The sequence below is a fragment of the Nylanderia fulva genome, unplaced genomic scaffold (genome assembly GCF_048542155.1).
Source record: "Nylanderia fulva isolate GAGA-0341 unplaced genomic scaffold, ASM4854215v1 Scaffold49, whole genome shotgun sequence".
NCBI classification, from domain to species: Eukaryota; Metazoa; Arthropoda; class Insecta; order Hymenoptera; family Formicidae; genus Nylanderia; species Nylanderia fulva.
In genome coordinates, this window is record NW_028190576.1 from 380,357 (window position 1) to 407,744 (window position 27,388).

Genomic DNA, 27,388 nt, shown 5'->3' on the forward strand with positions numbered 1-27,388 from the left:
GTGTCATGTACTGTGTGTAATCTTAATAAAATTATAAAGTGTACTGAATTAATTTACAAGAAATTATTTTTTCGTCGGTATCTGTAAACTTATCAGTGGATTTGATGCGCGAGCTTGATGTCTTGATTTGACAGCTGTTGCTCCGGATGATGCAGCGTCTCTATCAAATTTTCTTTTTCTTTTTCCTATTCCCATGATACCCTTTAAAGTTGGTGGTACAATGTATTCAGGTACATCTTTTAAATGTGGCTGCAGTTTCACAGTATGTAACGCCTTATCTTGGCGCAATGACTGCAAATCTCGTGGATTGTCCTCGAAATAACTTTTTAACTTTTCACAATTCATAACTTCCTGTTTAATTTCTTTTAATCGTGCCTCTCGGACCGCAATTCTTGTGACAGCTTTCCAACCATCTTTTGCACGATAACTAAATTAACATTTACAATTAATAAATTTACATACAATTTTATAAAATAAAATAAGTAAAAAAAAGATATAAAAATAAAAAAAGTATGCTGTACTAAGTTAGTATGCTGTGCTAAGTTTAATTTATAATATATATATATATATATATATATATATATATATGCTGTACTATTTTACAATTCAATTATAATGTGTTAAAATAAAAGAATTGGGTAATACATACCGGAAACCTTCCACTTCTTCCAATTTAAATAAATAAGTCTTAAATAACTTCTCGCAATTGTAAGTGCACTTTAATTGTTCTTCTACTGTTTCCATCAGTGGTCTTTCTCTGATTGCCACAAAACTAAGAGCAGTTCCTTGGTTCTTTCCGCGAGCAGTACGTCCTGCTCTGTGTATGTAAGAGTTTATATCTAACGGAAAGTCAAAATTGATTACATTGGAAACAAATTGGAAGTCAATGCCGCGTGCTACACCAGATTCTTTATCCTTCTTTCGTTTACCCTTTTTCGTTTTTATTACATGTGGCTGTAAAAAATGAAAATGATATATATAATATATATAATAATGTATGTACAATATACATTTCACTACAACATATATGTTTTTACCTCTTCTAATGCCTTCTCATCTGATGCTATTATGATGTCATAAGTGCCACTGTTGAATTGCGAGACTGCTCTACATCTCGATGTTGCCGGTAATTCGGAGTTTAAAATACAAGTGGGAATACCAAATTGTTCCAAAAACAACTTCAATTTATAACATCTATCAACTGTGTTTACAAAGATTATAGTTTTTCCCCTAAATAATAATAATTTATTTTTAATAATTGGTAAATTTAATTCTTTACATAGAAAAAATTGAAACCCTAGTATTGTCTAAAAACTTTAGAATTAGTTGCATTTCAAATAATCAAAATAGTTTTCAGATATTATGCATATTGTCTTTCCTTTATTAATTGCATCTTCAAAATACATAAATATGTGAAAAAATTTTTGAAACAAAAAATAAGATAAAGCATCTTAGCTACAAGTATCGAGTAACTAAACACAAAAGTATGAGCAACAGAAAGACAATAGACATAACATTTTAAATATTTTAAAATTGTCATTCAAAAACATTCAAAAATATAAATAATTTTAAGTACTGAATTAAAATATATTACCTAATTAAATGTAACTTCAGTAAAGCATATAAGATGGCAGCCTTATCAGCTTCCTCTGCTGCCAAAGTATAATGACTTAATTGTGTTGGAGGAGCCAAAGGTGGTTCTTCGAGTTTTAAAATTGCAGGATTGTGCAGAACTAATTTTTTCAAGGCTTTAACATCCTCAGATAATGTGGCAGATGCTAAAATTGCTTGATATGCAGTTGGTAGATAAGTTAAGACAGCTTTAATTTCGTTTTCATATCCAAATGAAAACAGCTGAAATAATTAATAGCATAATTTAAGTATCATTAAACAATTGCGTTTATATAATAAAACATTTAAAATTATTTATAATATAAATACCAGATCAGCTTCATCAATTATTAATGTTTCTAGGCTACGTTTCAGCATCATATTTCCTGCTTTTAAATGCTGCAATAATCGAGCTGGTGTAACCACAATAATATCTGGCATTTCGTTGAGTAATGTTTTTTGTGCATTCAAATCTGTTTGTGGACTAATGTCAATTATTCTGACTTCTCTATAGCATTTTACAGTCAGGGACATAACAACATCATAAATTTGCTTGCACAGTTCCTTGCTAGGTGCAACAATCAGGCCCTTAATTTCCTGTCTCTTTTGTGTTCGCTTATTTATTAAAATCTTCTGAATAAGTGGTATTGCAAATGCAGCAGTCTTGCCTGAACCTGTGCGTGCTTTAATTAAGACATCCTTCCCTTCGAGTAAAAGAGGTATCGCATTTTCTTGTATTAATGTAGGCTCTGTCCAGCCCAATTTTGCAATAGCCTAGAAAATTTTTGCACGTTCTTACTCTTTAATATATTCTTCAAAAATTCTTTAAATTCTTTAAATTATTCAAATTACCTTCAACAGCCTGTCGTCTAATTCCAACTCATAAAAATTTTTCGGTTTTACCTCGTTTTCTTCGTCTAATTCTATCTCGTTTATAGACATGTTTGGACAGTATTATTCTCCAACTTTTCAATTGCAAACATTCTATTCTAACCTAACGAAACCTGCAAGCACATGGAATTATTTTCTTTACCATGTGTGACCATGGCTACGTATCTATAGTCGGTAATACAGATTATAATTTCTACCTGATGTTTATAGACAAATTGAAACTTTAATAAAAATAAAATAAGATATTAGATATTAGATATTAGATATTAATTATATATTTTATTTTATTATATATTTTATTGTTAATCTTTCTTTACTCTATAGATCTTGATATTTATCTATATCTTCTGGAGAACAAATGTTACTCAATAAAATAATACATATTGCTAAGAAATGCAATGTCGAACGAAATTTTGTACACACAGTAACAATATAGAAAGAATTATGTCTATAATTAGAATAAATTATTAATAATTTAATTTCACAATTAATACATTTTTTAAACATACCATATAAACTATAACTTTTATTACACAGAACTACACATGTTTACATTTGTTTTTTAAATCTTTGATAGATGAAAATTGCACAAAATGACTAAAATATTATTTTGAACACGAAACATCACTTTGATACGAAATAACTGGAGTAGGAATATATTTTTGATTTAAATTACTACTTAATACTGGTATAGGCAATGGCTGGATATGTGGTTTAGCAGGAAATCTAGTTCCAGCAATATCAATTTCATAAAAAGCTGTTGGATCCATTATAAAATCTGTGGTAATAACATGTGTTTCTTGCTTTTCTTTTACTCCAGGGAGACTAATAAATCCAAGACAAATGAGTTTCTCTGTTACAAAACCATAGCTGAAAGAATAATAGTAATATAATAATATGTCAATGAGAAATATAAAATAAACAAGTAATAATATAATAATGCAATGTTCAATGAAAAAAAAGATATTTACCCAGCTGATGTAACAGTACCAACAAATTGACCATTTCGATATAGCGGTTCACCACCCCATGCCCATACATCTTTGTTCAAATCCATACCATCAAGTACAAATAAAACTAATCGCTTTGTGACTCCCTGTATCTTTTGATGTTGTAAAGCAGATTTTCCAATAAAATAGTCTTGTTTCTGTACAGCAGAATTATGAAATATTTAATACTAAATCTTATTTAAATTTAAATCCTATCTCATACTTATTTAATACTAAGTCCTATTTATTTTAACCCTACTATCTATTTGATCTATTTTCCATTTTAACGCAACTATATTTGTTCTTAATATTTTTTAATATTTTTTTTTAAAGATTAATATTTTCTCTTTAGATTTATATAATATAAAAAAGAAAAAAAAAGACTATATTTTATTAAAATAGATATTTCAAATAAATAAATATTTAAATATGCATATAATATTGTGATACTAACATTCAGTTTTACACTGTAGCCATTTCCAGCTTCATATGGTGTCACATATGGTGTCAATTCTTCAGCCCAGAATGGAATAAATCTCTCTATCCTCATAAAACGTTGTGTAAGAACTCCAACATCTCTCGCACCATAATCTTTTCCTATAGCCATTAATGTTGAATAAACGTGTAGTGCATATTCTGAAGGTATGTAAAGACAATAGCCAGGTTCACCCGTATGAGTGAATGCCATTACCATAACATCTGAAGCGTATGCAATGTTTACTGCCTACAATTTCAAAAATTAAAACAAAATTGATTCAAAATACCCCTACAAAAAAAAGAAAAAATATAGTAATAATTAGAAAATAATCTGACCTTATAAGTAAAAGGTGCAAGATTGATATCAGAATTGGATAACTCAGAAAGCAACTCAGTAGCTTTAGGACCTACTACATTGATTACTGTATATTTTGAAGTCACATCGTTAAGACATACCAAATAATCTGTCGGCAAATGCCTATTTTGATGAATAAAAAAAGAACAATTAATTATATTAACAATATTAACAATATTTTACACATAAATACTTAATCAAATACAGATTGAAGAATCAAAATAATAAATTAAATTTTTATAATAAAAAACTTTAAAATGGCATTTCTCCATAAATAAATTTTTATACTGGTACTTTAAATTGAACTTTCATCTCAAGCTTATGTTCTTTTAGGAACAATTAGAAGCAGAATATCATCTACCTAGACATCCACTGATAAATGCGTGTCTGCTGTGATGTGGGTGAGACCATAAAATAACTATTTTTGCTTTGTCGTACTAATATGCAATCATTTTCATAACCACCTTTTTCATTTTGCATTCCTGTATGAACTATTCCGCCGACTGATATATTAGCATCATTAGAACATAATCGTTGTAAATATTCCACTACCTTTCCATGACTAGACTGTGGTAAAATTAATCATTAAAATGAGAAGCTAATTGAATCAGTGAAATCAAAAACACTATACATCTTTGATCAAGTTATAATTCGTTATATCTATATTTTTAATATACTTTAAGGATAGATAATAAACTTTTCTCATAATTAAATTTTCAAAATATAACTTGTATAAAAAAAACTTATGAGTTTCTAATTTCACTGTTTTAATTGTATAGAAATAATTTACTTTAATTTCAATCTTTGAAAATGAGCTCATGTCTATTATCCCGACTCCTTCTCTACATGCTTGAAATTCTTCCTTCATAAAATCAAAGAATTTTGGTTTATAGAAACTACCTCTTGGCATAATCGGCTTTTTCTGTCCTCCTTTTAAATTTATAAGATACAAGTGTTAAAAATATTAACAATATTTAAATAAAAAAATTTAATTGTTAAAAAAACTTACTTACGTCTGTACGTTGAATCAAAATAAAGTGGACGCTCATAGGCCATTTTTATGCCAAAAATTGCACCACGTTCCTCCAAAACAGAATACAAAGGCGAGCATCGTAATTTACGAGCATATTTGTATTCAGATTGATGAGGATATAATATAGCATAATTTCGACCGACCACTTCCTTCATTCTTTGCTGTAGATATTGTTTATTATTATGCAAATCTAGAAACCTTTGTACATTAAATGGGAGCACTTCCTGTGTAGATTCACCATTTATTACAGATTCAGCGATTTCTTTACCAATTCCACCAGCACCTGTTGGAAAAATATATAGCTAAAAATATGAAGTTTCTTTATATATTATATTTATATTATATATGAAGCTTCTTTATACATGAGTGTGTATATGTATAATAAAAAGAATTTAAAAAACTTAGACACATTCAAAAAGTATACCTTGCAACGAATTGCCATTCATTCCAACAGCAACAAAATAATTTTTTACTTCCGGACTTTCACCTAATATCCATCTACCATCTGGAGTAAAATTATCAGGACAATTATATATATTTGGCTGTTCCACTTCTTTTAAAATTGGTAATCTATGTATAGCTTTGTCCCATAATGGCTGCCAATGGGCTGAATCATTTTTCAAATGTTTTGTCCAATCTTTTGAAGGTACTTGACCGCTTCCAAATGCAGGTTTTGCATTAGGTTCAAACCAACCAAGTAAAAGACCATCTATATCATTAATAATTTTGTCATCATAATGCATGCAATTCTAAGTGCAATACATGCTTTTTTATCCATCAATAATATTTAACACAATGTCAAAGATATAGGAAAAAAAATACAAGTATGCACCAAGTATGAATATACCTTGCCATTCTCTCATATATGAGTACGAGTCAAAATCTCGTACATATGGCAGAGATGTACTAATCTTTAATGACAAAGGTGGTACAATTGCATATAAATGTTCCGCAGGATATGCTGGAATTCTGACAGGTGGTGTGCATCTTAATCCTAACTCACGAGCCCACTAAAATATTAGCACATGTGTTAGTTTAATTATGAATACTATTATCATTATATATTTAAAATTAATATGAAGATATAGTTACCATTCCAGCACAGTTAATAAAATATTCACAAGTAACACTACCATATTCAGTTATAACATTTTTAACAGCCCCTTTCTCAGTCTTTACTTCTTCTATATAACAATGTTCAATATATCGTGCTCCTCCTTGCTTTGCCAGCTTTGCTAAGACTTCACAAATTGCACTTAGATTAGCAACAGCATCTTCTGGTACAAAAACTGCTCCTTCTAAATCGTCAACATGTAAATAAGGATGTAATCTTTTCAATTCTTCTTTGCCCAATATCTACAATGTATTAATAATTTTATTTTTGACTTGATTGTGTGTATGTAATATTTAACACTGATTATAATATAATAATTTCGATTATTATAATTACTATATATAAAATTAACTTTTCCTCCAATAATTCTTTACTATTACAATCTTTAATTACTTTAGTTAAGCACAATTAAATTATATTAAATTAATGTCATGTGCATTATATTATAAATTGTAAAAAATAAATCATGTACTTCACAATGCAATCCAGTTGGTATATTATAAGCCATTCTTCTTTTAAGAGCTACCATTCTATCCTTGGATTGTGCCAAATTTATACTACCACGCTGTCTCAATCCTATATCATGGCCCATGTCTTGCAACTGTTGATATAATTTGATACTATATGTGATCAGGTTCCTGCGAGAAATTGGTTTAAAGAGTCCGAGTGTACCAGAGCCAAAGTGTGAGGATCCACTGCCAATTCTACAACCGGAGAATATTTATCTGAATCAATTTAATGAACTTTAATGAACTTGGTGTTTTATTAAGTACTAATTGCATGCTACATATATTAATGAATTTTCTGCTACTGCTAGATATAGAGTATTCAGCTAAAAGATAATTATATACAAAATCTGAGATATAAATATAAATTACATAAAAAAATATTGAAAAATATTAAAAAATTATATATTCTATAATATTTTATATATTAAAATATATAAAAATATTTGAAAAATATAAATTACATTAAAAATAAATATTGTATTTACGTATTTTGCTCCAAAACAAGAACATCGTTCCATCCATTCAGTACCAAGTGATAGGCAACCGAGTTGGCGACCGTTCCCGCACCGGCGATGACGATCTGCGATTGAGACGGTAATTGCGAGGAATTTTCAGACGAATAACTCTTCTCGCCGCTTGACAATTTACGCCCGGCATATGCCGACGAGCACCGTAGGGCAGTCTCATCCCTGCAGGTTATGTATTGTGTTCCAATAGAACCCTTCGTACTTCTCTTCTCGAATGACGAACATGCACATCTTGAAGAGATTCGCCTTAACATTAAACGCTAACGAATGATTTGCTGCAAGGCGTGTTTTTTCGCGATGCTGTTCAGAAAAACTTTATTTCAAATTGAGTAAAGAATATTTTAGAACGTGTGCGAGATCCTCCTCGCATCCGTCAGGAAAATTTCTGTACTTTTTGCGTTCTCCAATGCAGATGCGTTCTATTTATTCATCATTTAGAGAATATATATATATATATATATATGTTATTGAAATAATATAACGTCGCATATCTAGAGATTATATATATATTATATAAATATACTCGAAATTTTTACATATATACATTATCATATAAATAATTAATAATTTTTTTCTTTATTAAGAATATACCATATATTAAATTATTTATACATGTATATTATATTTTATATGATTTTTTTAATGATATAATTTGGTATTTACTAAAGCAATTATTAAGATAATTACCATTTAAAATTATCAACAATCCCGTTCTAATTGGTCTTTTTTATATCGAAAGAATAAAGATCTTTTTATTTTTGTTTATTTTTTTAAATTAAAAAATTGACAAAGGGACGCTATATTTTAATTATTCAAATATATATTGCATAGAGCGGCAATATATCGATAGATCGATTGATCGATAGATCGATAGTGACAATGTTCAAATTGATCCAAGAGTTGCTACATTCAGTTCAGTCATATTATAGTACACACTACACGCATAATTTACGTTGCAAAATTAATAATTATTATTAATAGTAGAAACAAAAGAAATTATATACATAGTTTCTTCTATCCTGCTATCCTCGTTCTTTTGCTATAATAAAATGTGGACAATTTTAGACTTTTATAATTTCAAGATATTCTGGATTTTTACTTTCGTCGAGTTATGCATTGTGGCATTCCTGATATTTATGGTATAAAAAATATCATTTTTTATCTTAAAATTAATTTTAACTTTGTGTTTATTTCAGCATAATACGGATATGACACAATTAAAAAAGCGCGTGAGTAATTATAATTAAATAATAATAATAATAATAAAAGAAAGAGAAATTTATTAAACTCTTCACTATAAATATCATTTTCTTTTTTCTAGCTTTTAACCAGAAAGGTATTAAAAAATCAGTTATATTAATCTATATATATATATATATATATATATATATATATATATATATCAAACATGTCTTATAAAAAAGAGATAAAAAAGTATTTATACATCTTTATTCTTCAAGATAATTTCTATATGAAAGTAAGTTAATTATTTCTAAATTGCATATATAAATGCGTATATTTTTTATGTGATATTCGGTGGATTGGTTTAATTCAATTTGATAAAAATTCAGCTTTAATAATCTTGAAATGATGATATAAAAAATATAAAAAACATTTTACCAGACATTGAAAATAAAACTCTGTTCTGTCGAAATTAATATAAATCTATATAATAGCAGGATTAAAGAAAGACGTTTATAAAACAGAAGTCGAGGTTTGAACGTTAAATAATAAATTAAACTAATAAATGAGTGCAAATAAAATAAAATATGTCAATAGATGAAGATATTATAAGATCATATTTCTAAATTGTCTTTTTGATGGGAGAAACTTGGGAACGAAATATTAAAGGTATGAATCATTCAACTATATTTTATACACACACACACACACACACACACACACACACATATATATATATATATATATTGTTTGGAAATAATTAATTTATTTTTTAATTGAACGAAATGTAAAAAGACTAATTATTGCACAACATCTTGTTTGGTTGATATCTGTATTTAATGTATAAATGCGAGTTGAAGAATATTATTTTATATATACATAAAAATACTATATTTTTAGCAAAGCAAAGACTATCAAAGAATGCTCAAGAGTTTCTCTATAAAGATGTAAACAAAGAAATAATACTCTGTATGTCATCACTACTAAATCTCCCTCTTAAATAATTTATTTATAAATATAACATCATGTTATTTCAGTCTGATTTGAATAAAGCAAGATACAATCATTTTAGTGATCTTCACATGTAATTACATTTCTCTAAAATTGCTATGGAATAAAATGATTTCATTGTATTATTTTATTTTTTATTCATATTATATATACATCGACAGTTAATTTAGAAAGAACTTATTAATATTTAATTTGTTGCATTAATAGGATTACTTCAATCAACAATTAATATTATATAGCATGATACAAATGAGAATTATATTTTTTACAAATTTAACCTAATATATAATATTGCATTTTTATATTTATACTTAAGATATAATATGCTTGATTTATTTTAAATTGAATAAATAAAGTTTTAAATTAATGACTAGCTAACTAAAACTAAATTTGTTTATATGTACAGATATGATGAATAACATATTATAACATACATAGCAAAACATTTAATTTAAAAGTTTTTTAAGGCACTTAGTTTATAAATCTAAAAAAATCTGTTTGGTCTTTTACTTATCATTGCAAATTTTATCTAGTTGAATAGATAAAATAAATATCTTTTCTCTTCCTAAAATTTACTTTTCCAGAAATATCCATCCTTTTCAATATTAATTTAAATTTCACAAAACTCATTATCATACTGACAAAGCATATATATCATTAACCGTTAATCTGAATTAAATTTGAGATATTTTTATATAAAATTTGAGATATATCTAAGATTATATTCTTAAAATTTAGTAATTAATAAATAATGTGCCTGATAATTTCTTATTTGATCATCAGACATCTTTTATTAATTTAATAACTTTTAATAAAATTTTTTCGATTGATCTGCTGATATAATTGTGCTGATAATTATCTCTCAAAAAAGATATTGAAGAAAGTTTATCATATTTTTTAAATTCTTAACATTACATTATTTTTGTAATTAAGCTCAAATTAAAATTCTATTAAATAAAATAGAAATTAATTAAAGTATATGACATATGTCATCTATTTTTTTTTAATCATCTTTAACTCGCTAGTTTTTATCTTCAATTTAATTATTCGAAAATATCAATAATTTTCTGAAGAAAAAATCTATTACTGGTTAAATGAAAAATTTGTATATAAATCATAAAAAAAAATCTGTTGTTTTCAAAACTTTCCATTTTATGTCTGACATTAAAGGAGAAATTAAAGGAGGCCATTTTTTAAATTTTTAATAGAATATTCTTGTATGAAAATTCCCAGTTTGAATTTCTTCTCATTTTCATACATCTTTATAATTCTGTATGATGGGATGGGAATTTCTTCAGCACCGCGTGATAAAGATTATAGAAAGCATAAAAGCTCACGCTCAAAATTACTAAGAGAACTGATCCGAAAATCCAGGACAAAAAATTGCCGTCTATTATGTCGGAAGCCTCTTTTCTTTTTCGGGCACTAATCTCTCCTAACGTCGTACCCTTTCGTTCTTCCATGAGCTTTTTCATATTGGCTAGCTTCTCTCGCAATTCATCCACCGACTCAGCAATCTCCTCAATCGACTCTTCAGCGGGTAGATCTGTAACATATATGAATGTAAATTATTACATGGAAATAAGTAGTTGATTAAGTAAACATGAATAATTAAAAATTTAAAGATTTAATTAAAAGAATTGTTTATATATATATATATATAGTTATATATAAAAATATTTTAAGATTTCCTTTTCTTAAAATTCTTTTTTTTTACCTTTCTTTTTATTCCAATAACATTAAGTATATAAACACATTTCCCTTCAGTAAAATACAAAAGAAAGTTAGGTAAAAATTATGCTATTTTTTTTAGAAAAATGTGTGATATTGAACACATCTATATATATATACATATATTAGAATATATATCGTTAAACAATATCATTTTTTCAATTACTCCTTTACGGAGTTTTATGCAGAGCAATGTTCGAGGTTGGTAACGCTCAAACAATTAATACATCATTCATTCTTTAATAACTTTTTAACAATTAAATAATTGAAAAGATATATAAAATAATGTAAAAGATCGAAAAATACACTCACCGGCGATGCCTGGCACGCAGGTATGCGTCACAGTTTTCATGATGTTAGACGATGTGTCCTTTCTTGATTCGGATCTTTGGTCCAAAGTGTGATAGTATTGATCATCCAGCATCCCGCGACATAGCGCAGTCTCTGTTCTCGTTACAGTAGAAATACGGCACATCATTGAATGATGAAAAATTCCGCGACGTTCAGATTTCGTAATGATCAATATAATATATGTATATCTAAGCGAAAAATATAATTATTATAATAATATAAAAATATAATATATATCTTATCATTTGCTAAAAATTGGAGTAGTCATATTTTGCTGAAAATAAAATATATTCATATATGAATATATAAGATAACAGACAGAAAAAAATAAGAAAGCAAATAATTTTATATTATTGTTGATACTTTTTGAAAAAGTAAAGCTATTTCTTTAACAATTGTATTTAATTTTAGATCATTGATATTTTATAACAAATGTATTTAAATGTCAACTAAATTAACGATAATTGCAATGATGTTAATTTAAAGAACAGAATTAAGTTAAACAATTGAAATATATCATTATTTTTAGATAATATGTATGTACATATATAATTTTAATGATTCTTGATAAAATTGTCATTAATACTCTTTATATTCAAATAATTTCTTCTTTTTTAATTGTATATAAATTTAATAAACCCTACAATAAAAATAAGACAAAGAAGAACAGTTTACACTTTAAGAATAACAATAATTTATATGTACAGTTTTATTTCAGAAAATTATATTAATAATTTTAATTTATATTAATAATTTATAATTTTCAAGAAATATACATACATATATATATTACTGTACTCTCTTCAAAGTGATTTAGAATAAAATATTCATATAAAATAAATTATTATATTGACTTGATGATACACATTAGCAAGAATAAAAATATAATTCAATAATTTATATTGCAATTAATCTATTATAATAAATTTATCAATATCACAATTTTCATAATTGTTATTAAGTAGATAGTGACCTATAAATATAAGAACTTTTTACACTTTAATTATTTCGTAATAAAAAATTTGTTTTTTCTTCTAATTTTATCATTATAGGACATAGGAGTACATATTGTTATTTGCATCTTGTATGCTTAATATTCTTGTCCTGTCATATCTACAAAATAAATTATGACATATTGCTAGGATAACTTCTTTATTTTTACATTATGTACATAGAGTATGAATATGTATTTTATCATATCTCTTGTTATCATTTTTATTTTTGAGAATTATTCAAAAAATAGTATTCAATAATTTAATATTTTTACCATTATCTTCTTGGGGCTTTAATTCGATATTATTCTCATCGTTTACATCAAATTATCTATGAATTATCTAGTAAATGATAAGATATTAATTGCAACATAAAACAAATTATAATACAAAGAAAGTATTATTACAATAATTCAATTCAAAATTCAATATTAAAATTATATCTGCTCTTTTTAATATAATTTATCAAAAAACCACCACAAAAAAGATACCATATACACCATTATTTTAAAAAATCAATTTTTAACTAATATTAATTTAACATTAAATCTTTAAGGACCTTAATTAAGACTTCTGTCTTCACTATATTGAATTATAAAATGAGAAATCGGAATTTTAGCAAAATACATCGAAATATATAAATTTTTATGAATGCAACCATTCGTGATACATAATGTGAAATAGTAAAATACACCGGAAACTTTCATTTTAATTCGTGAATTAATGAAGAATCGCAAATTTTGGTCAATTGTCGGAAGGTCCTTTTTGACTGAAAACTGTGTTACAAAATTATTTCATTTCTTTACATTTATTTACGTTACATGAACTGAGTTCATTGTCTTTCACAAATTTTATCTCCATTATATCAATATATTTACTGTAAATATAAAATATATATCTACTCACTCTCTCTCTCTCTCCACTATTAACTGATACTTGCCTGTTGTTTAGCCAGATTTGTTGCCGTTCAATTGTTAGTGATATTTGCCAGCATAAAAATACAAGTAATATAATCTTTACTAAGCTTAATTATTAACTTCAATAGTTTTCTTTTTTCGAAAACTGCTTAAGAAGCTAAACATTGTGGACTTATATTAAGAAATTAATTTAGTTAGTTATTCAATGCAAAGTATATGATAGCATTACGCGCATGGTAATATGTAATTTGCTTTTATCTAAAAACGTTCTGTATCTTTGATTTCACTTCTAATATCACTTTACGATGCCCATGCTTCCAATTCTTTCAAATCATCATCTTCTTCTGGTTTAGCTTCTGTAAATAAAATTTCATAAAATTTCAATATTTTGCATCACAAAATATAGAAATAAATTATAATTAATACTTATAAACACTTTATTGTCAAATTAATAAAAATCTTTCTAGTAGATGTGTTTTAAAAAGAATAATAGTTACTTGTGCGGGTTTTGCTTGGTGCAACAGGAACTGAAGTCGGCACAGCTGGCAGTTCATCTGTCGTTGTATCGATACCAAGTAATTCTTTATCAAGCTGTTCTTGTTGAAGTTCTTCTAATTCTTTCTCTAGTTCATCCTCATCAGCATCTTGACCAAATGCTACTGGATTAGATATAGCATCAGAAATTTCTCTGGCCACATCTTGTTGTTCCGCTATGTCATCCATCATATCATGCACTTGATCAACATCCCTGAAATAAAAACAAAAATAGTTATATACTCTAGTGCGAACAGAAGTAAAGATTAATAGATAAAAGCATATTATATAATTGTCAAAATATACAATTGTCACTTATTACATCATTTTGGATATGACAAATCCAATAATCGTATAACTGGAAAAATATCTTACATATGCTGATGCGCAGCCTTCATTGCGTCTGCAGCACCCTTCATGGTGGTAAGAACAGCAGTATTTGTATTTGCACTCTCCAGTGCTTCTCTTTGCATTTCAATTGTAGATAGTGTACCATCAATTTGCTGTAACTGCTTTTCATATCGCTTCTTCCTTTTCAATGCTTGAATAGCAGCTAAAATATAAAATACAAATGATATTGTTAGCACTCGATCAGACTATTGTTCATACACGTTAACAAGTTAATTATAATTATACAAAAGACAATAAAAGTACTAATCTGGCACAAAGTAAATGAGCATAATTCAGTACAATAATAAATCGCAAATTGAATGACAATCTATAAATATATTATTGTCACGCACGATGACAGTTGAATCGTAAAATCTAATTTAAAATCCACGAAACGACTCGACTTGCAGAAAGAGTGAAAACAATACCTCGCTTATTTTTCGACGCATTCTTCTTTGCTATCAACACTTCATTATCTATTTTAGTCTCTAAGAATTCCTGTTTCTTTATCAACATATCCTCTGTCTCGCGCAGTTTCTGAATCGCCTCGGCCGTCGAAGGAGCAGCTGGCTCCTTCTTCCCGCCAAACACTTTGCTGAAGAAGCTCATCGTACTGTGCTTTTTTCGATCTCTACTGAATATTTAACAATTATTCTCAAACGCGAGAAACACGTGCGTGTACTTCGAAATCGAAACCGAATCGCTCATCTACTGCTACGACTTTACGGTCGCCATGTTCTTTTCGCATCTGACGTCTGACTCATATGGATCTATTCCCTTTAACTGTGCGAGATCCTGCACTTTCTGCACTAGAAATGAGATAGATATATATATATTCACGTGTTGGAGAAAAAAAGAAAGAATTATAAGAAAGTACATAAAGAAAATGCAAGTAAGAACACATTACCGAGATGAAAATCACACCACATAAATATGCAGCATATGAGAAATGTCAATCAAACATATACATCTCTGATGTATGATGAAACGGAATTATTGATTTACTAATTCAATATTATTTTCATAATATGAATTTACCAGTAAACGAGGAAAATCTACGACAAGTATTAGATAAATTGTCTGAAGATGAGGTTCGATTTTGTTATATGTCAATTTTTAATTAATATGTACAAATTTTTGTGTACAAATATATTTTTTATATTGAATACAAATAATTATCTATATATACATATACAATTTTCCTTAAATGTATGATGCTCATTTATTATATATTTAATAAAAAATAAATGTCATGACAGGTTTCTATTAAAGAAAATCTGGATACAATTCTTGTTCGACAATGCCATGTAAAAGCAAAGCTACAAAATATTGGTGAAGTACTGCCAAATGTCATAGTAATACATACTGAAGGAGAGAAGTCTTATAATATGATCAATCGTACCAATGAGTTAGCAGAGAATGTTAGTGCCAAAGTGAGGCAATTAGATTTAGCAAGAGTAAGTTACAATCAAATATATTTAAATAAAAATTCATAATCTATTTTTTATGACTTTATAAATATTATAATTTTGTTTAATAGAGCAGAGTATGTGAATGCCAAAGTAGAGTAAATGATATACTAGATTTGCAATTATGCAGTGAAGAAGTAGCAACTGCACTGCATAATGGGGATTACGAGCAGAGTGCTGCTCATGTTCATCGTTATTTAGCAATGGATAAACAACTGTTAGAAAGAACAGCTGAGGATGTATCAAGAGATCACATTAGTATTAGTAGTTCTCTGATTACCTTGCAACAAGCTGTGATGGAATTGAGGGCTGTTGTTACACATAACTTTGATGAAGCTGTGAAATCTGAGAACTTGGCATTTATCGAGAGATTTTTCAAGATATTTCCATTATTGTATTTAGAAGGACTAAAAAAATTTTGCAGTTGTGCACCAAAGTATGAAATATTAAAGATATTTTTTATATAAGATTATACATATTTGCCAAATATAATAATAATTCTTATTAAAAGAAGATGGAACTCAAGTCCATAATTTTAGCTTCAAGAGACTTCACAGAAGAATCTACAGGCGACACTAGAAATTAAAAATAATGATAAGAGAGCAGATATTATTTTTGCTGAGAAGAGATACTATGACTATCTTATTTGAAGGATTGCATGTATTATAGAAGTGCATCAACCAATCATTGAAACTTATTATGGTCTAGGCAGACTTTTGATGACAATCTTAATTTTACAAAAGGAATGTGATAGGTAAATTTATTTAGTAAATTATATTAAGAATATGCATGTACATTTTAAATAATTATTAATTTATATTTTATATTTAGATAGGTCAAGAAGATTGTTACAGTATTTACAAAACATAGATGTATCTCTAAGAATGTACAAATGGTAAATGAATATTTACGAAAACAGAATTCTGAAAGATTGGATCCCAAAGAGCTCGATCTTCGTTTTGGAGAAATTACTATAATGCATTCAAGAGCAGAACTTTATATACGTTTCGTAAAAAGAAGAGTTAAGGTATACGAAAAGTTATTAATTATCTATTTTACAATATATAATTAATAATTTAAACTTATATATACATATATTTACAGAATGATATAGAGATCAGTACAACAGATGAAACACAGTATACAGAATTATTGAATGATTTTAAAACAGCTATGCAAGAGTTGCTCGGCACTTATCTTGCTTTAGAGAGATATTTTTTCGAGGAGAGCGTGAATAAGGCCTTGGGGATGGATGCATTAGATCCAGATCAGCAAACTTTCAGCATGGTTGATGATGTCTTCTTCATAGTGCGGAAATGCATACTGTACATATGGCCAGACCTATAAATACAATATAATGCTTTATGATATTAATTGAAAAAATAATATTGCAATTTCTGCAGACGTGCTATGTCGAGCTGGAGTATAGACGGCGTCTGCGCCATTGCCAACATGGCTTGTGGCATCTTGGAAGGTGAATTTGCGAACAAATTGAGAAATAGACTGCACCAAGGTTACTGAACAGGTTACTTGAATCTAGTGCAAGCATACAACGCTCTCCATATAAGCATACAACATGGACGTTTACAAACATCAGACACAGAATATGCTCGTCTTATGTTTATGGTAAAGCAAAATCTATTCACGTTATTGTAATATAATTAACAACGATAATATAATACACATATATTAAAATGTGTCTTATGTACACAATTTTATTATATATATGTAATTATTATTCATGTTTTATTTATGATTTAGGTATATTTAAATAACACTGATGTAAGCACAGAGTATGTGGAGACATTGTGCAAAAGTCTTGGTGCAGAAATAGATGCAACATTTCCTAATATGCAAAAGAAGGATAAAGACAAAATCGATAGTTATTTAGCAGTTTAAAGGCAATTATATTGATTTTACGAGGTATCATCGATTGTGGTCTGGAACAGTTACGCGAATAAATTAGTGCTGTGAAACCTAGAATTACTCCATGGGTTGATGCATTTCTATCTATAGATCATCATATTAATGAAGTATGTATTCTGTAATGAAAGAAGATACAAAATTTCTTTTTGCACTTTTTTAAATACAATGATTGATATATGCAGGATGAATTATTGAGATACGAAACGGATGAGCCATTTGTACAGACATTAGTCATGAATCTAGAGGGTCTACTTCAGGGATTCAAAGGTAGTTTAACGACTTCCAATTATGATGCACTTATTGGACTTCTAACTGCAAAAGTAACAGCCTGTTTAGAGAAGATGGTCTCAAAATCAACTTTTAATCGAGTATGTACATTAATTTTAAGTTATTTGTTTTTATAATCTTTTTTAAATAATTTTTTTATGGGTATTTTTATTTAACATCTTATAAATCCAATTTCTCACACAATAAAGTTGATGAAATAAATTTTCATATTTTAGGCAGAAGGTCTGATATTAGACAAAGAAATAAGATCATTAGCCAGCTATTTGGCAGCTGCCACATCATGGTGAGAGACAAATTTGCGCGTTTAACGCAGATTGCTACTATTCTGAGTATAGAAAAAATTGAAGAACTCGCCGATTATTGTGGCGCGGATGCAATAGCATGGCGATTAACACCGTTAGAAGTTCGACGTATCGCTTCTTTAAGGATAGATTTTCGATCAGAAGATATTAAGAAATTGAAATAGTAATTTTTTTCTATTATCTTCTCGTATCAAAAATCAAACAATGTACTTGCTATTAAATTAAATATTTATATATTATATTTTATATATTATTTATACATATATGTATAAATAATACACATTATAAATATATATATACATATCTATGGTTGGTAATATAGTTTTCATGCAGTAATGTATCTTTTACGCTCGTAAATACGCCTGAATTAAAACCTCTTCACAAGTTATATCTCTCCTAATAGATACCTCTTTGCAAAAGATGTTTTCCATGTCATATCTCGTGTGAGCTAATAGCAAAACATGTTGTGCGAAGAAGTATGTATTAGGAGAATATATATATTAGAGGTTTTAATAAATTCGTATTTACAAATTACGAGCATTTTGAAAGCTATAAATGTATAACATATATGTAAACTATTTTCTATGATAAAATAATGATATATTGCTAAATATATGCTTGAATTACTATTACGTTATTAGAGGATACTATAATTTTAAAATTTTCTATTCTTTTCATAAAATATTTCTAAAGGAAAAAATATAAAAAGATTCATGAAAATAGTTCTGAATAAGTCATTTCCTATATTTTAAATTTCGCTTAAAATATAAAAAAAATATTCGAAATATCATTTTTGCTTTTTGCAAGCTAATCAAAGTAAAATTTATAATTCTATGGAAAATAATTCTAAAAATGTCTAATCTCTGCATTAGTTTCTCTCTCATATCTTATAAAAAGAAAAGAGCCATATAAAAGCATTTATTATTCTAGAAGAAATAGCAGGATATTCTGTACGCAGGATAAAATAACGCTATACATAATGGTTCGCGCAAATTCTAATGCGCATTTTCTTTAATTTATTGACAAAGAACAGGAAAGAAATCCTATGACTCTTTCTTTGTACTGAACAATTGTATAGAATAAGCTTTTGATCTCGTTTAGTAAGTTAATAAAACAATAAATTTGCATTAAAACTTTCTATTTTACTCAGGATTACTGCACGCGTTAATTAATATAACATAATCACTTTCGATATTTCTCATTTATGAGAAACCTATAGTATTAAATCTCAGTACGATGTCTCTTATGTACGAGTTTCGACACAAGAGTTAAAATTAATTTGCTAGTAATATGCATGTTAAATATTGTGGAAATAATGTTACATTTTTTTTTCTCAGATATAGAACTCCAACTTTTTAAAAATCAGATAAGATTGGATATTGAACACTTATTTGAACTTTTGTGTTCATGCATTACAATATAATTTGTACCATTTTAATGTCTAGTTTGATTAACTGAACAGTAATCCACGATTTCTTTTCTATAGTATCACGAGTTCATAATTTAAACACATAATAATTGACTATATAAATAGTCCAGCAGAGTTAAATGAGAAATGCATTAATAAGTCATTGTAATGGTTATTCGGTAACCAGTAATTCGGAATAATTATATCTGCAACCAGCTGCTTAGAAAGAATTACATTACATCATCAATATGTTCTTACACTAGACATGCATTTTGCTGCCTTCAACAATCTCATACATGTAACAGCGACAATTTAATCGTTTTTGCATTTTTTAAAATTATCTCAGTAATGCATTATTCAATTTTTATTAAAATAAACTGCAACACAATACTTGTCATCATTAATAAAACATTGGTCATTTTTATATAGCCAATTCTGCTGATTTTTGTCACATAATTAAAACAAATGTTACATTATGAGATTATTGATCAATGATCCCTATCACCATTTTGTACGATAAGGCTACTCTTCTGTAGATTTAAAGATATATAACAGATGTTGGTTATATATAAATGACGTCTTCTTTGCAGCAACTCGAAAGAACAATTTCAAATGTCGTGTTTAAATAATACATAATCTTAAATATACAAATAATATATAATCTTAAGTATTATACAATTGTGCTTCTTGGGCATGTATCTTGACATTTGTCATAAATTATTAAGAACATACAATAAATTCTTTAAATTAAAAAGATGTAAATTTTAACAACAAATAATATATCTTTACAAGAAAATTTATATTGTAATTACGATTCAATATTTTAATATTTTCTGGTTGAGATTCAGTCTTATAAATAAAAGAAGGTATTCATACATTAAAAAAGCAGTCTAGCCCTTACATAGAGAAAAATTATTATATCTTATATTACATCATTTTTGCATCATTGGGTATTTAGAAGTAACCCTATAATTAAATTATGACTACAACTGACAACTTAAATTTTTCGATTATTCACGAAAAATGGAAGCTGTGAATATTTTTTCAAAATATGTACGTTTCTGGCGAATGTAAGGGAAGAGATTTTGCCTTTCTTTTTTTTTTCACATAAGAAAAACGCTATTTCAAGCTCTATGTGCAGACAAGGCATTTTTGTTTAAAAATATTTTAGACACTTCTAAAAGTAATATAAATATAAAATAGGACTCTATATATTGCATAACGCGATAAAATATAAATAATATTGGTGAAGAGTCCGATAAAATAATGTGATGAAGTATAAATATAAAATAACGGCAGTAAAATCGCAATGGAATATCCGCATCTTTTTATATATCTTCTTTTCATACGCACTTCAATCTATGTTGGAATGAGCGAAGAGATACTTCCAAGTTACTAATAAATTAAATAATTTTAAATCTCGATACAGGATGCTCTCAGAGAACTTTAGAAAGGCAAAGTCTTTTACAAAATGCATACATTACTTATATAATGCTCATCGATCGGCGGTAGCGTTTTCTAGTATTAGTTATAACAACAGGAACCGATACAGGAGCGGGAGGGGTTACAGGTGTAACTGGCGTTACCGGTGTAAGAGGAGTTAGAGGAGTTTCAGCCATTTGGGCTGAAGAGGGGGGCCTGAGCTACCAAATGTAATTCTCAGTTTGTGGGGCTCGCATCACTCCCACGCCTCCACCAAGTCTCCTGTAATTCATACAACCGCATAGCTTCCATTGATTCTGTTCCGGATCGTATACTTCGATTGTTTTCAGATACGCAGTTCCGTCGAATCCGCCCACGGCGTACAATTGACCATTTACTACCGCCAAACCCACCTAAGATTCATGGTGACAAATATTAATATTTATGCATTTACTTTGTATGCATAGTGATTTATGTATACGAATTATAAAATAATTTAAATATATTGATAATTTGCAAATAAATCATGCGATAATTACACATTTTTATAATAATGTAATAAAAAAATAGACTTACTCCACTTCTTCTAGATGTCATCGCTACTATAGGGCTCCAGGAATTCGTATGGGGGTTATAACGTTCCGCGCTGGAGAGCTCCATACAATCGTCTCGTCCTCCCACAGCATAAATTAGATTATTAAATACAGCACAGCCTAGATGCTTACGTCTTGTAGACATCGGTGATACTTGGGACCATTTATTTTGTCTCGGATCATATCTTTCTACTGTGTTGAGAGGTGATTGTCCATCAGACCCGCCGATGGCATATAAATAACCTCCGAGCACAGCAACCGCCACTCCTAATCTTCTGGTAGTCATTGGCGACACTTTAGACCATTTATTTTCCTTAGGATCGTATCTGCAAAGTTATACAGTAGCACATAATTATTTAATTTTATTTCTATGTTAAATGTTATTGATTGAAAAATGATTATATATAGATTACAAATTATTAATATAGATACTTGCCTTTCCACATGATTAAGGCATTGTACTCCATCCTGGCCACCAACTGCATAGAGAAATCCATCTAACACAGCAACACCCACACTGGTTCTACAAGAAGTGGTAGGAGCAACATCACAAGACCACTGATTCGTTTGTGGATCATATCGTTCAATGCTATTTAAGTAGCTTTGTCCGTCATGTCCGCCGACTGCGTACAACAGATCATTTAATACCGCTACGCCTACTCCGCATCTTCGCTTGCTCATAGGTGCAACCATTTTCCAATCGGCAGTATTAGGATCGAATCTTTCGACGCTAGCGATGGCGTCACCCGAACACCATCCACCAACGGCGAATAACACTTCTCCTCGCCTCGTAGGTTTTCTAGGTCTCGTTCTAGGTCCCTGCATCAACGGTCGTTCTTGCGGCAGAAGCAGGTAATTCTTCGCCTCATCCACTAAATCTCTGCAAGCGTCATCGGAACGAACTAATAGATCTGATCCAACGGTACCGACTAAAAATTTCGGACTAAGTAGCGGCAACCGCACGTGCTGCAAAACTTGAGATAGATGCTGTCGTCTCTCCGTGACATTATATTTGACCCAATTCATCACGGCGCTAAATACTTGCTCCTCCGTACGTACATTTAGTTCATCCGATGAAATAATGTCCACCAATTGGCCGACAGGTAGTAACAAAAATTCTTCACTCTCCATTACCTGAAAAGTATATAAATTCAATTAGTTAAGTATTTAAAAATCAATATAAGTATTTCTAAATTAACACTTCTATTTCATGTATATACCTCTTGAAAATTATGTTGAGTGAACTTATCGGCAATACGCAGAAGTTCGCGGCACGAATGGGTATCCGCAAATGCTCGGATACCCAAGCAATTTGATGGATCTAATTGGCGTTTGAGAAATTCGCAACATATATCTTGAATTTCTGCTAATTGAAGAAGGCACGCTGCTGGAAGGAGAGTTTGAACATTTGCTTCTTCGACAATAATGTGAGAAGTGTAACAAAAGTCTATGAGTAATTCCATAGCCATTTCATCTATGTCACGTATTGTTACTTCAGTTTGTCTAGATTCCGCCAACTCCCCAGTAAACATCGCCCTGAAGGAAACCAAATTTAATTTGTTACAAGATTGCATACATTCTTGCATAAATAATAAAAAAAAATATTAATTGCATATGACATTACCTGAAGTATGGGCTACATGCTGAGAGAATGACGCGATGTGCAAATATTTTTCTGGAGCCAACATTGAGAACGACATCGCACAGTTCCCGATGACGTCGAAGTAGATTAAGCTCAGTTAGAGTTGCACGAGGATGCTTCTCAGAAGTATGACTGAGACGTGCTGGGGAAGGAGCGCGTTCTACAACTATCTCACCCATCCTCTGCGAGGATGGGGCACCCACAGCTGCTCTCCCCGAGGCACCTCTGGTCCCCCCGGCCAGCTGGAGGCGCAGCGGGGGTGACGCCCAGCCCCACACGGAATCTATCTGCAACACCATTCACCAACCACCGCAGGTCTCAAATGTGCCTGCAGCAGGTCCCCTAATGTTGTAGTTTCCCTATAATAACAAGATGGTATATAAAATAGATACAGAATATGTAATATCATGTGAAATGTATATTGTTAAGTAAATAAAAAATAATCATACTTGTTACTTATAGATATATAAAGATGATATAATCTTTTGTTTTATTTAAAAAGAAAAAATTAATAGTGAGTAAAAAAAATGTAAATCCCTAGAATATTGTAATATCTATGAAGCTACATGATAAACATATGAGTCATTCAAATGCAAGCTATTGAAAATTTATCACATTGAATTTTTGCAAGTACTTAATGCCAGTTATTTTTTTTTACAATACTTATACATAAAGTGTCTCTTTTAACACTTTTTATATATTTAGATCTTTGCATTCCCATATTACATAATACATTTTATAATTTATATTTACACGTTAATCTTAGAGATTTACACTTGAAAAATAAATATGCTGCGCTACAATGCAGCCAAAAATATTGAATTCTTATTTACTCATTGAAATTTTGACTAGCTTGAAGCATAATAAAAAGCTCTTGTTTTGAATATATCATTATCACAATCCAAGCAATCTTTAAATGACTCATAAGCGTGATAAAGAGTGCACAATCTTTCGCAACATCTCTATAGTGTCTTTTGTGCGTCCGTCTTAAAAAGGACGAAAGGACATACGCCGTGAAGAAGCGATTTATACATAATTGCAGAGGGACGAGCATAAATGTATAACGTAGGAGCGAAAAATCATGCTCGTTAATATCGTATACACACTTTGCTTTCTGCGGAAGCGCCAGACGATATCAACAAGAGAGTTATCACTGAACTCGACTTGCTTTCGGCTCGCCGTTTTCGCGTCAGCGTGGACGCCTGTCGCGGAACATCGGACGTCAGGCGACGTCCGTCGTTGACGTTTCCCGGGCCGGCGCTAATCCGCGGACTTTGGCTTGCACTGCGTCGCGTCGCGAGCTATCACGAGGGTGCTCTCATTTTGATGTTTCTCCGCGATGATGCACCGTGCATCGGTTGTCCCAGCCGCTCATGAACTCAACCTCCGGGATGAGGGAAGGGGGAGACTCTAGTCTAGGAGCGCCCTCGCAATCGCGTACACATCGAGTTTTCGATATCTCGATTCTCTCGAAGTCGGAGCGTATCGATAGGTTTCGAACTTCACACGAAACGCATCATTTATCAATTATCATGAATCATTGTGTGTCGTAAGGTGTTAAGTTTGTACATTAGATACGATCGTTGATACGCGTTAGTATTATATGATAATTTCGGTGTCGATAATTCGCTTCTGTAAAATCGAATCAGTCGACGTCCTCATATTTTTCATCGATTAGAGTCTCGTCCAGAGGCAGCAATTTGACAAGTTATCAGGTGTGTATGTATATTCTGCAATTAATAAATATACATATATATATATATACATATACATATATATATATATATATATATATATATATGTATGTATGTATATGTATATATATATATATATATATATATATTTTTTTTTTTATATATGTGTATATATATATATATTTATTTATTTATTAGAGTCCCTAAATATATACATATATATAGATGGACTTTAGATGCTCTAATTTAGGAGCGCCCTCGCAATCGCGTATGCATCGAGTTCGAGTTCTCGATATCTCGATTCTCGAAGTCGGAGCGTATCGATGTGTTTCAAACTTCACACAAGACGCCTCGCGCCGGATCGTACTGGAACCGCGTTCGATCGCTCCGTGTTTCTCGCGAGTGTTGACAGTATATTTAAACCAGTGCATCGCGTAAATTATCATGAATCTTGTGTGTCGTAACGTGTTAAGTTTGTACATTACATACGATCGATGATACGCGTCAGTATTATATGATAATTTCGGTATCGATAATTCGCTTCTGTAAGATCGAATCAGTCAACAACATGGTGTCCTCTTATTTTTCGTCGATTATCTTCTTGTCGAGAGGCAGCAAAGCACAATTTCTGCACAAGTTATTAAGTATGTATGTATATTCTGCAATTAATAAATAAATTATATTTCAGTAGTGCAGTAGACAAATATCATATATTATATTATTCTTTAATTTTGCTTTGGTGCATCGATAGAATATATTCTTGAAAATTATATAATATTATAATAAATTGTTGTTCTGACACTTAATTATAATTAACATATACAAGGTGTCCCATAAAAAATGACCACCCCCTTTTATCTTTGAAACTAAAAGAAATAGACCATAACAATTATATATGAAATTAAATGGCTCAAACATAATTTTTGTAAGCAACTACTGTGTGTACTTGTGTGCAACTACTAAAAAAAAGTTCAGTTTAAGCCATTTAATTTCATATATAATTTTTATGGTCTATCTCTTTTAGTTTCAAAGATAAAAGGGAATGGCCACTTTTGATGAAACACCCTGTATATCATTGAAAATTGACCGCGCTTGCGCGATATTCAAGGAATAAAATAATATAAAATAATATTATATTATAATAAATTGTTGTTTTGACACACAATTACAATAAATATAAATTAATGAAAGTTAACCGCGCTTGCGGCATTCAAGGTATAAAATAAAGATAATGCTTCTTTATAAGACTTATTCATAAACATGCTGGTAATCAACTTTTTGACGCGAATATAATGAGCCAATATAAAAATATTAGTTGAATATGTTGGCAGGTTATTTATCTCTTTTATATAATAATAAAATTAGATTTTGAAGTAATTATGATTGAATTTCATACTTTACTGAATAACTCTGAGTCGATTCCTATGTTACTGACAATCGATTTAATCAACTTCTTCAATTAACATCAGACTCACTAGATAATCTCACACGATAATTAAAATTTCAAAGTTTTTGTTTCGTTTCCACAGATGACAATGTAAGTATTGTACATTTTCTTATTCTATTTAGGCTTTTTCCTATATGAATTATTGTATCAGATTAAGAGATTACAAATGAGGATGTGCTTGTAATGAGTACAGCTATGTATATTAAATAAAATAGTAAATATATAATAAAATAACAAAATTGAAAAATAATATTGCAAAATGCAATAACAAATTATTAACAAATGTATTCTCGAAACTAATTGAATCAAATTACCAAATCTACAAATTCATTTGACAAATCTTGTTCAATATGATTAAAAGAATTTTAATTTGCAGTATATTATTTAATAAGTAATAATAAAAAATTGGTAAAAAAAGATATGCACATTATGCTTTTTTAAATGCATATTTATCGTCATGATGACAAAAGAGAGAAACGTGTACATCTATATAATTTTATCTAATTGCAATGAAGTAAAATTGAAGTCTATTTGATTTTGAAAAATAAATAAAATTTAATAAATTAAAATACTAATATAAAAT

General features: G+C 29.2%; 6 protein-coding genes, 2 long non-coding RNA genes and 1 pseudogene across 9 annotated transcripts in view; 4 read left to right on the forward strand and 5 right to left on the reverse strand.

The window, feature by feature from the left end:
• Nucleotide 1: 1 nt before the first annotated feature.
• Nucleotides 2–2,629, reverse strand: Hlc (putative ATP-dependent RNA helicase DDX56). The gene is made up of 6 exons (XM_029314559.2): nt 2,464–2,629; nt 1,942–2,385; nt 1,595–1,854; nt 1,038–1,230; nt 650–954; nt 2–427 (listed from the first exon to the last, which is right to left on the reverse strand). The coding sequence occupies exons 1-6, from the start codon at nt 2,551–2,553 to the stop codon at nt 64–66; spliced, it is 1,656 nt and encodes a 551-aa protein (XP_029170392.2). The 5' UTR covers nt 2,554–2,629; the 3' UTR covers nt 2–63.
• Nucleotides 2,630–2,997: 368 nt separating this feature from the next.
• LOC114940121 (pyruvate dehydrogenase phosphatase regulatory subunit, mitochondrial-like) lies at nt 2,998–7,929 on the reverse strand. Its single transcript, XM_029314644.1, has 12 exons — nt 7,465–7,929; nt 6,943–7,174; nt 6,449–6,712; nt 6,204–6,366; nt 5,781–6,065; nt 5,337–5,639; nt 5,114–5,253; nt 4,685–4,890; nt 4,305–4,446; nt 3,946–4,215; nt 3,474–3,649; nt 2,998–3,372 (listed from the first exon to the last, which is right to left on the reverse strand). Exons 1-12 carry the CDS (start codon nt 7,758–7,760, stop codon nt 3,108–3,110), a joined length of 2,742 nt encoding a protein of 913 aa, XP_029170477.1. The 5' UTR covers nt 7,761–7,929; the 3' UTR covers nt 2,998–3,107.
• Nucleotides 7,930–8,419: 490 nt separating this feature from the next.
• Nucleotides 8,420–8,858, forward strand: LOC114940073 (uncharacterized). The gene is made up of 3 exons (XR_003821384.1): nt 8,420–8,645; nt 8,703–8,735; nt 8,828–8,858. It is a non-coding gene; the product is annotated as an uncharacterized LOC114940073 (long non-coding RNA).
• An 81-nt stretch (nt 8,859–8,939) lies between these two features.
• On the forward strand, nt 8,940–9,744 carry LOC146721379 (uncharacterized). Its single transcript, XR_014925679.1, has 3 exons — nt 8,940–8,983; nt 9,183–9,357; nt 9,589–9,744. It is a non-coding gene; the product is annotated as an uncharacterized LOC146721379 (long non-coding RNA).
• Nucleotides 9,745–9,876: 132 nt separating this feature from the next.
• LOC114940119 (uncharacterized) lies at nt 9,877–12,071 on the reverse strand. The gene is made up of 2 exons (XM_029314643.2): nt 11,743–12,071; nt 9,877–11,245 (listed from the first exon to the last, which is right to left on the reverse strand). Exons 1-2 carry the CDS (start codon nt 11,906–11,908, stop codon nt 10,962–10,964), a joined length of 450 nt encoding a protein of 149 aa, XP_029170476.1. The 5' UTR covers nt 11,909–12,071; the 3' UTR covers nt 9,877–10,961.
• Nucleotides 12,072–13,562: 1,491 nt separating this feature from the next.
• Nucleotides 13,563–15,382, reverse strand: shrb (charged multivesicular body protein shrub). Its single transcript, XM_029314607.2, has 4 exons — nt 15,043–15,382; nt 14,600–14,777; nt 14,188–14,438; nt 13,563–14,046 (listed from the first exon to the last, which is right to left on the reverse strand). The coding sequence occupies exons 1-4, from the start codon at nt 15,221–15,223 to the stop codon at nt 13,991–13,993; spliced, it is 666 nt and encodes a 221-aa protein (XP_029170440.1). The 5' UTR covers nt 15,224–15,382; the 3' UTR covers nt 13,563–13,990.
• LOC114940099 (conserved oligomeric Golgi complex subunit 4-like) lies at nt 14,934–20,328 on the forward strand (annotated as a pseudogene). The gene is made up of 10 exons (XR_014925680.1): nt 14,934–15,705; nt 15,874–16,071; nt 16,155–16,519; nt 16,623–16,837; nt 16,915–17,110; nt 17,188–17,408; nt 17,487–17,709; nt 17,845–18,116; nt 18,192–18,377; nt 18,513–20,328. The product of XR_014925680.1 is annotated as a conserved oligomeric Golgi complex subunit 4-like (transcript).
• Nucleotides 19,577–24,018, reverse strand: dbo (Kelch-like protein diablo). The gene is made up of 5 exons (XM_029314554.2): nt 23,647–24,018; nt 23,243–23,558; nt 22,459–23,156; nt 22,006–22,348; nt 19,577–21,842 (listed from the first exon to the last, which is right to left on the reverse strand). Exons 1-5 carry the CDS (start codon nt 23,961–23,963, stop codon nt 21,651–21,653), a joined length of 1,866 nt encoding a protein of 621 aa, XP_029170387.1. The 5' UTR covers nt 23,964–24,018; the 3' UTR covers nt 19,577–21,650.
• A 1,187-nt stretch (nt 24,019–25,205) lies between these two features.
• Nucleotides 25,206–27,388, forward strand: part of LOC114940102 (uncharacterized) — a 102,595-nt gene continuing 100,412 nt past the window's right edge. Inside the window, exon 1 of the mRNA XM_029314611.2 lies at nt 25,206–25,379. The gene's annotated coding sequence lies outside the window, so the exon portion shown is untranslated. The remainder of the gene's footprint in view (nt 25,380–27,388) is intronic.

What these genes read in the sequence shown, in the direction of transcription:
- Hlc (XM_029314559.2), bottom strand. Translation starts at nt 2,553, where the DNA reads ATGTCTATAAACGAGATAGAATTAGACGAAGAAAACGAGGTAAAACCG. An exon ending in TAGACGACAGGCTGTTGAAG is followed by an intron (nt 2,386 to 2,463) that starts GTAATTTGAATA and finishes AAAATTTTCTAG; the next exon opens with GCTATTGCAAAATTGGGCTG. An exon ending in CTGAAGTTACATTTAATTAG is followed by an intron (nt 1,231 to 1,594) that starts GTAATATATTTT and finishes ATTATTATTTAG; the next exon opens with GGGAAAAACTATAATCTTTG.
- LOC114940121 (XM_029314644.1), bottom strand. Translation starts at nt 7,760, where the DNA reads ATGTTAAGGCGAATCTCTTCAAGATGTGCATGTTCGTCATTCGAGAAG. An exon ending in ATTTATCAGTGGATGTCTAG is followed by an intron (nt 4,447 to 4,684) that starts GTAGATGATATT and finishes TCATCAAAATAG; the next exon opens with GCATTTGCCGACAGATTATT. An exon ending in GCTACAGTGTAAAACTGAAT is followed by an intron (nt 3,650 to 3,945) that starts GTTAGTATCACA and finishes TCTGCTGTACAG; the next exon opens with AAACAAGACTATTTTATTGG.
- dbo (XM_029314554.2), bottom strand. Translation starts at nt 23,963, where the DNA reads ATGGTGTTGCAGATAGATTCCGTGTGGGGCTGGGCGTCACCCCCGCTG. An exon ending in CTCAACATAATTTTCAAGAG is followed by an intron (nt 23,157 to 23,242) that starts GTATATACATGA and finishes TATACTTTTCAG; the next exon opens with GTAATGGAGAGTGAAGAATT. An exon ending in TGACATCTAGAAGAAGTGGA is followed by an intron (nt 21,843 to 22,005) that starts GTAAGTCTATTT and finishes CATGAATCTTAG; the next exon opens with GTGGGTTTGGCGGTAGTAAA.
- shrb (XM_029314607.2), bottom strand. Translation starts at nt 15,223, where the DNA reads ATGAGCTTCTTCAGCAAAGTGTTTGGCGGGAAGAAGGAGCCAGCTGCT. An exon ending in AAGGCTGCGCATCAGCATAT is followed by an intron (nt 14,439 to 14,599) that starts GTAAGATATTTT and finishes TTTTTATTTCAG; the next exon opens with GGATGTTGATCAAGTGCATG. An exon ending in ACCAAGCAAAACCCGCACAA is followed by an intron (nt 14,047 to 14,187) that starts GTAACTATTATT and finishes TTTTATTTACAG; the next exon opens with AAGCTAAACCAGAAGAAGAT.
- LOC114940119 (XM_029314643.2), bottom strand. Translation starts at nt 11,908, where the DNA reads ATGATGTGCCGTATTTCTACTGTAACGAGAACAGAGACTGCGCTATGT. An exon ending in CTGCGTGCCAGGCATCGCCG is followed by an intron (nt 11,246 to 11,742) that starts GTGAGTGTATTT and finishes TATATGTTACAG; the next exon opens with ATCTACCCGCTGAAGAGTCG.